At 39.8% G+C, this 8,829-nt stretch overlaps 1 protein-coding gene across 1 annotated transcript; it reads right to left on the reverse strand.

Moving 5' to 3' along the window:
- Positions 1-3,178: 3,178 nt before the first annotated feature.
- LOC120557099 lies at positions 3,179-8,407 on the reverse strand. The gene is made up of 8 exons (XM_039797134.1): positions 8,289-8,407; positions 8,033-8,059; positions 7,590-7,871; positions 7,131-7,427; positions 5,474-5,518; positions 4,854-4,946; positions 3,948-3,988; positions 3,179-3,862 (listed from the first exon to the last, which is right to left on the reverse strand). Exons 1-8 carry the CDS (start codon positions 8,320-8,322, stop codon positions 3,704-3,706), a joined length of 978 nt encoding a protein of 325 aa, XP_039653068.1. The 5' UTR covers positions 8,323-8,407; the 3' UTR covers positions 3,179-3,703.
- Positions 8,408-8,829: the final 422 nt, after the last annotated feature.

Consider the following 8,829-nt stretch of genomic DNA (forward strand, 5'->3'; position numbering starts at 1 on the left):
ATTTGCAATTAGACATCAATTTTTGTAAAACGGCCCATATTTGACCTCTAAGTAGTTGATTTCTCGCATAAAAAAGTCTCAGAAGTGAAGTTAATGGTAAAATAGCATATGAACAATGTATACATTTTCTGAGATCTACACGACCTAGATTCAGAAGACTAACTGATCTCAGGTCAGTTGTGTAGCCTATGTAAATGTTGTGGCGTGACCGTTCTCTTAATACACCCATGGGCTGACAAAGGTTCCGGTTTTTGGGAGGTTGACGTCAACTTCCAGCTTTGTTGGGATTCGCCCGTTTTCAGCGGCAGTTTCAAAATATGAAATTTTCATAGTAAAAGGGTGTCAATGGGATTTTGAGCTTATATGTATGTCCTATTTACCCACCGAACTGTCATTATTCAACTATGACAGGGTAAAATCGGTTTTGCATTCTATCACCCCTTTAATAGAAAGTGACCCGTGCCAGCAAATAAAAGTAAAAGTAAGAACTCACTCAATAAAACAAGAGTAAAACATTTTCATAAAAACAGTGTCGACATTGAAACTGCGAAGCTTACGAAGAAAATACATGCGCTGATGTGCTTTTTTACACACAGCATCAACATGGGACTCAAAGCACAGTTTACTGTCGATCACAGTCCCAAGATATTTGTACTGCTGCACTAGTTCAACTGGTTGATTGTCCATTACAACCAGGGAAATGACAGCGGGATTTCTTCTGAAGTCAATGCACATCTCTTTGGTTCTTGCCACATTAATGTTTAAAAAGGAGGATTTACACCAATCAATAAAATCATTGACTACCGGACCATGTTCAGAGTCGTCACTGCTGAGGAGAGACGACTCTGAACATGGTCCGGTAGTCAATGATTTTAGTAGTCAATGCACTTACTACATTTGACACAATTGACCATTCAATCCTGTTACAGAGATTGGAACACTTGGTTGGCATTAAAGGAATTGCTCTGAGTTGGTTTAGGTCCTATTTCTCTGATCGATCTCAATTTGTGAATGTTAATGATAAATCCTCCAAGTACGCTAAAGTTAGCCATGGGGTTCCTCAAGGCTCAGTGCTTGGACCAATTCTATTCTCCTTATATATGCTTCCTCTAGGCAATATTATTAGAAAACACTCAATTAACTTTCACTGTTATGCGGATGACACCCAATTATACTTGTCAATCAAACCAGACGAAACCAGTCAGCTAGCAAAATTTCAAGAGTGCATTAAGGATATAAAATCCTGGATGACCTATAATTTTCTGATGTTAAACCCTAACAAAACTGAAGTTATTGTGCTGGGCCCTAAACACCTCCGAACTTCATTATCTAGAGATATAGCTACTCTGGATGGTGTTGCCCTGGCCTCCAGCACCACTGTTAGAAATTTAGGAGTTATCTTTGATCAGGATATATCCTTTAATGCCAATCTAAAACAAACCTCAAGAACAGCCTTTTTTCATCTTCTTGTAACATTGCCAAAATTAGGAATATCCTGTCTCAAAACGACGCAGAAAAACTAGTCCATGCATTTGTTACTTCCAGGCTGGACTATTGTAATTCCCTACTGTCAGGTTGCTCAAATAAGTCTCTTAAACACTCCAGCTGATCCAGAATGCTGCAGTGCGTGTTCTCACGAGAACTAAAAAAGAGATCATATTTCTCCTGTATTAGCTTCTCTGCATTGGCTTCCTGTTGAATCCAGGATTGAGTTTAAAGTCCTTCTCTTGACCTACAAAGCTCTAAATGGTCTAGCACCATCATATCTAGAAGAGCTCCTAATACCCTATTGTCCTACTAGAGCACTGCGCTCCCAGAATGCAGAGTTACTGGTGGTACCTAGAGTCTCTAAAAGTAGAATGGGAGCCAGAGCCTTCGAGTTAATCAGGCTCCTCTCCTATGGAACCAGCCCCGATCTGGGTTGGGGGCAGAAACTGTCACCTCATTCAAGAATGAACTTAAAACTCTCCTATTTGATAAAGCTTATAGTTAGGGAGTGAGGAGTTGCAGTGTGCACCTAACTGGCCCAACTGCTTCTCTTCATAATTGTTAGATTAATAATACATAACAAAGTAGAGGGAGGCAGGCCAGCCAAGCCAGATCCGGCGGCAGGGGAGAGTTCTAAGCCCGAAAAAGCTACCTCTCCTTATGACCTGTCTCTCTTAGTTACCTGTTATAGTTACGCTGTTATAGTCCTAGACTGCCGGGGGACTTCCTTCCTTTGACACACTGAGCTGCTCTCTCCTCTCCCTTTCTATTACTGTTTCTATTACTGTTACTATTACTATTACTATTGTGTGCAGTCCACGCCCAGAAATGCTTGTTACTAATCCTAGCTTCTGGGGAGTTTACTCCCCGGAGTCCTTATGCTTTTTTCCCCAGCGTATTTCCCTTGGAGAACGTTGGCACCAAGACCCTGGTTGCAGCTGTCACCGTGGTCCTGCTGCACTCCCTGCTGAGCTCAGCGATGCCCTGCAGTGTCAGCTGCGTCCTGCTGAACCCTGCAGCTTCCCGCACATCCAGTCACTGTTCCATTATTAATGTGACTACTATCGCCACTGTTCATCACACCCCCAACCGGCTCGTCAGACACCGCCTACCAAGAGCCTGGGTCTGTCCGAGGTTTCTTCCCAAGAGGGAGTTTTTCCTCGCCACTGTCGCACTGCTTGCTCTTGAGGGAATTACTGGAATTGTTGGAATTGTTGGGGCTTTGTAAATTATAGAGTGTGGTCTAGACCTACTCTATCTGTAAAGTGTCTCGAGATAACTTATGTTATGATTTGATACTATAAATAAAATTGAATTGAATTGAATTGAACTTACTGTGGCTGAGAAATTGAAATTGCAGATTTCCCCAAATTTTTCCCCATTGCGTATTGAGTTATAGGCCAAAACGCGTCTACCTTGATTATAGCGCCCCCTAGAGGGCCAATCTTAAGTTTGTTTGGCTACAGAGCCTTCGGAGTGGCCTGGTGAACAGTAATACCAAGTTTTGCGTTGATAGCATTTGATTTTGCTGAGATATGCTTACATTTTAACTGAAGATTCTTTTGATAAGTTTTTGTCAGGGAAACATCTGAACATATTGTAAAATGAGGAATAGAACTTAGGGACATTCTCAAAAGTGCATGCAAATGGGACAAGGGAGCTTTTCTGATTTTTGTCAATAGCTGTTTAATCTTAACACACATTTCAAACAAACTTGTGATTTTCTCCCATTGTATGCACAATGCATTTAAAAAAAAATTAAAATATGCAATAGGACACCTATTGTGGGCCACTCTCTTTGTTCAATAGCTCTTGCTTTTCAACTCTTCATCATTGACAATTTAAACAAACTGTTCATTCATCTGGACCTCTTCCAATTTACACAACCTCCCATTTGTATGTGTGTCTGACATGAACCAATTAATGACACTTAAACTGAGAAACAAAATTATTACATATATGCATGTGTAGTCACAGAAGTCTCAGACGAAATATATCCAGATACAAAAACAACAAAACAACATAACACACAACAAATCAAAGTAAAACAAATTATTAACAGGAGTAAATTGAACTCATGCTTAATATATGAGTAAAACTAGATACATGTTCAATCTTGACCTAAACTAAAGCTAAATTGAAAAGGTTCAGTCTTAACCAGCAGTTTGGTTCATCTGATGTCCCCCAACATTAGTCTGGAATATACCACTCAACTTCAAACACAAGATTTACATTTCTTACAGTCCTTGAGGCTGTCTGCCTCTCTTTCTCTATCCAGTATAGCATAGTATAGCACCGTGCTGTACACCATACCCTTCAGGCCTGATGCAGCTGGCTCTTCAGCAATAATAGAGTACATATGGTATGTGTCAAACTGGAAAAAGAAAGAAACCCACTGTAGCATCTGTTAATATATATATGGAAAATGTATTTAATATTGCCTCTCATGTCATACTTACATTCTCGTTTTGAGGCTCTTGCCTTCTTACTTCCTCAGAACCTGCCAGTGATAGAGACACTCAAAGTAATATGATTACAAAGGTTATATATGCAATTATACATTTGTCTTTATTAAGATATGTATTTAGTCTGGCTGATTGGAGTTGAGAATGTGATGGTCACAATATAATAGGAAAGCATCACACTTTAATAGTGTACAAAATCAACCCACCGTTAAGAACATTTCGTATGTGAAAAAAAGTGTTAGATGCGAGCAAAGGAAGTTATTTTTGTCTAAGTGCAGTGTTGGTCTCCCTCACGCAGCGTTGACTTTCAGATTGAGATGCAGGTCTTGTGTGTTTGTTCTGTGCAAGCTGACACAGAGCAGGTATACAGCAGCAGGTCACAGACAGACAGATGACTACAATGAAACATTACAAACTGGCAAGGAACAAAGCAACTGGACTGGTATAAGTAGAGCAGGATTTAATGAGAGCGGATTGGAAGCAGGCGGGTGATGCAGGTGAGGAGGTGGGGAGGAAAAGTCAGGCAGACAGATGAATGAAGTGGAAGCACATGTGTAGAGTAGATTGGTCTGGCAGTCAGGTGATGGGGGAAGCAAATGTGCGTTTGCCTCTCTCTGTAGGTCGGGACATGCCTTCGCCATCCTAGGAAACAAAAAATTGCACAGGGGAAGGAGGGAAAGTCCAAGAACTTCTGCTGGATGAAAGGAGAATAGCAATGGAGGAATAGAGAATGGGGCTGAATGGACAAAGGAACAAAGTGTGACGCCCTCTCAAACTGAGTAAATCTAAAGATGCAACAATGCAATTCTCAAGTTTAAGTACAGCACATATGTAATAATCAGAAAGAAACAAAAAAGAATGGTTTCTGCACCCATGTAAAAACATGAACCTAGGTCTCACCAGTTCTTTTGATGTAGAGAATTGCAGAAACGAGCAAGATGACGCCCACCGTGACTCCACAACCAGCCACAACTGCTGTTAAAATCCACGTTTCTGCAACAATAGAAGTAATAAACAAGTCAGTTTTGCTTCTCACAACATTAACACAAAGCAGGAAGATATGTTCTGTGGATAACTACAGTGTTTTAACCACCAATACCAGTTCACACCAAATATTTAACGTGGAAATCAAAATGTTGCTACTGATGTTCATTGTAAATTAGGTTCTAAACATTATTTTATCACTGAATTCAATTCTTCCACTACAGCAATGTGCAGGGTGTCTACTGAAGATGACAGAGTCACCATTTTCCACTTTTCAAATATAAAATCTTAGCTATTTCTTAACCTTTCGCACAAATGACATCACATCTAATATTTAACCCCCAATTTCTAAAGTGATTTGAGTGTGCAATATCCACAACTCAAGCTAACTATGAAAGATACATACTACCAGATATGTTACCGTAATATGTTTTATATGTTTTAGTGTCAGACGTATTAACACTCGAACATGAGTACACAGCAACAAACATCAACAGAAAAGCATGTTTTCATTTTGATGCAATAAAAAAGTTTACTTGTTATTTCAAAGTCAGATTCTGGAGTCATACTAGTATCTGTTTCTTGAAGACACAAAACATATTAACATCACACATATATATGTTCTCCCTTTGTATGGGTACACATGTGAAGTTTTTCATGTGCTGCTTAATAACTTTATTTTACTTGAATAATATGGGCTAACATCTGCACTAGAAAGGCTAACTTCACATATCCATGAACAACTGCATACAGCATCTATCACACACTATCTGAGTAACCAATCAGCAACCATCCCTTCAATATGCACTTTGACTGAGATTCAAGATAATCACTTTTTGTATAAACATATTCAGTGTTTCACATGTCAATATAACATAGAGTGTATGTACAAACACTAAAGAGTGTGTGTTAGTTGTTGAAAAACTGAATAATTACCTGCTGCTGGTTTGGTGTTAATTCAGAAAAAAAAAAAAAAATATACCAAAAGTACATCCCGTTTAATAAAAAAATTTCTTTTTAAATTTTAATACTAAAAAAAGATTTGTGATTAATCAAAGTCACACTTAATATTTCTGAACTTTAGTGGACCTGATGTTCGTATTGTATGCGTTACAGGAGTGGAAGCACCCAGGGCTGGACTGGGATAAAAAATCTGCTCTGGACTTTTGAGACCCAGACCAGCCCACCACAATCTCATTCCAGCCCCTAATACTGCTACTTAGCTGAGTGGTAAGAAAGAGAGTATGATAATGTCTCACTAATTCAAAAAGGCTGCCTGGCTCCTGATGGTTAGATGGCTAAAGGTTGAGGGTGGAGCATGGCTGTCTTGTATTGTAAACAAATGACAAGTCTGTATATTAAGCTAAAGCTGCATTTAGTACATTTGTTTGTGTTATTGTGGAATGTGGATAAATCAGAAAACTATAGTACTATGTTTGCAAGTCCCTTAGCTTACTAATGCATAACTAACATTATCTTACTAACAGCTAACAAATCCTCTCTGGTGCTAAAGTAATCGTTTGGCATGCTAAAAATCACTACCGGCACTTTGAGGAGTTACTTTTGCTGCCATTGGGGGCGGGACTTAAATGTGCTCTCTCTCTCTCTCTCTCTCTCTCTCTCTCTCTCTCTCTCTCTCTCTCTCTCTCTACTGTAGGTGATCGCTCTCCTCTCTGTAGGTCGGTGTGTGAAAGACCAAGGATGTGAATGGCCGGTGCTCACATGAAAGACACACAAGTGGTCAAATCATGTGATCTCTCTTCTCTCTATGGGCCGATCAAAAACAAAAAACCTTCTGCAGCCTATTCAGCCCACACAAATACACCGGCCCATCGGGCAATCTCCCGGTACTCCTGCTGGCCAATCCATGCCTGGAAGCCCCTGACCTACCCATACAACAGAGACACAAGTTGGGAACAAAGGCCCAAGCAGGCAACACCAGGACTGACCTCTCTTTCTGCTCTACCATACAATCCAATACAAATATTCTGACATCAAAATAGTGTTCATGAAATTAACAAAAAGCATTTCTGTATTACTGTATCATCGCCCACAGGTGGCATTTGGAGGTTCTGAAATCAGTGTTTCTCTCTTCATTTTGGTTTTTAACATAACATATTCACACCTGGATCATTACAACGCTCCATGTTTCTTGTGCTGACACTGCATCGAGATATAATAACAGCCACTCACTGTGTATGGTGATGGACGACGTGTCACTGTGTGGCGATGGATAACTTTTCTCTCCAACCTTTACAGTGTAGAAACACGTCACTTGAACCTCAGCGGGTGAACTCTGATGGGCCATGTTCAGCAGCTCAGTTCCTGTCAGGGTCTGCAGACATGAGAGTCCTCTGACACTCCCTCCACTTAGAGTGAAGAAATAACACAGAGACACAGAAACAGATGAAGGAGTCTGACAGTTCAGGGTGACTGAGTCGGTCTCGTTGATCGCTGCTGGATTCACTGTCAGTTTAGATGGAAGAAGAGCTGAAAATGAAGCATGCGTTTGATTAAATAAATGAAAAATGCATTTATTCAAAACAATTCTAATAATACATTTCTAAGAGCAGATGATGTCCATTAAAAGCCACTTTGTTGTTTGTGCTCAAACTATAGAAAGACATCATGATATTAGTTGTGTTCACTCACTTCGAATGATGATGGAGGATGGATCACTGTCGGGAGATTGAGACACATGAAGGTAAAAACACGTCACTTGAACCTCAGCAGGTGAACTCTGATCGGCCATCTTCAGCAGCTCGGTTCCCGTCAGGGTCTGCAGACAAGGGAGGCAATTGCCAGTTTGTCCTCTTACCATTCGAAAATAACACTCAGACAAATTAAGATGTGATGGAGTCTGACAGTTCAGTGTGACTGTTTCTGTCTGTGTGATCACCGCTGGATTCACTGTCAGCTTAGGTGGAAGAAGAGCTGGAAGGTAAACAAAGGTTTAGAGGTAAACGTGTTATATCACATACATAATAGTTGCATTAAGATAAGATTCCTAATGGGCAACTGGGATTTAATGCACGGTATAGAAAATAGAAAAAAAAGTACTGCACAGGCAAATTGGGAAATTAAGAGAGACTGACCTTTTGCTTTCATCTCAGAAAAGGAATCTGTTGGAGAAAAGAAAACATGTTAACAAGTGAAACAGATGTAATAGTAAACTAAACCCTTGATCTCTAAAACCGGATTAAAAAGTGTAATTAAACATGCTGCTACCAATACATAACGGCTTGACTTTACATATTAATCTGGCTCTTGCAAATCAAATGGACCTGTGTTGGTGTGTATCTGCCTACATTTACAGAAAAATTAAAGAAACTGACAAAAGGTTTAACTTACACATGAGGACGACTAACAGCAGGTGTCCAGCCATGATGAAGCTGAACAATGTCAATGTCCAAGAAGACTACACTTGTATGTCTGACTACGTGGACTTTGGCATAGTGAAAGTGTCATTTTGTAGAACATGTTCTCAGGAAAACCACAGCAAGCCTCAGACATAAATTACACTGACAGACAGACCACAGAAACAGGCAACCATGCATCTGACATCAGTAATAAAGCCCCGGTATGTGTGGTACTGTATATTTAGATCACATTACCCTGTTGGAAGACTGCTTCAGAGAAAATACAATGTGTTCATAATTTGTGTTGCTTGCTTATTGTCTTTTTTATGTTTGTTTTACTTGTTGCTTGTTCTAAACTGGCAGGGCTAGTGCTGGCTTGTGCTAAAAATGTTATCGAAACAAATTAAGACGATAACTTATGAGTATGAGAATGGGTCCACTCGGCAATGAAAATTCATATGAAAGATAAAATTGCATTAAGCTTAAATCAGATGATATGACTAAAATAGCCAGGCCAAGGCTAGACACGGCTA

The sequence above is a fragment of the Perca fluviatilis genome, chromosome 4 (genome assembly GCF_010015445.1).
Source record: "Perca fluviatilis chromosome 4, GENO_Pfluv_1.0, whole genome shotgun sequence".
Taxonomy (NCBI): Eukaryota; Metazoa; Chordata; class Actinopteri; order Perciformes; family Percidae; genus Perca; species Perca fluviatilis.

Excerpts from the sequence above, each read along its gene's own strand:
- LOC120557099 (XM_039797134.1), bottom strand. The coding sequence starts at position 8,322 with ATGGCTGGACACCTGCTGTTAGTCGTCCTCATGT. Across the intron at positions 7,428-7,589 it reads ATCCTCCATCATCATTCGAA|CTCTTCTTCCATCTAAACTG; the intron begins GTGAGTGAACAC and ends CTTCATTTTCAG. Across the intron at positions 4,947-5,473 it reads ATCTGACTTTGAAATAACAA|AAACGTGGATTTTAACAGCA; the intron begins GTAAACTTTTTT and ends CTATTGTTGCAG.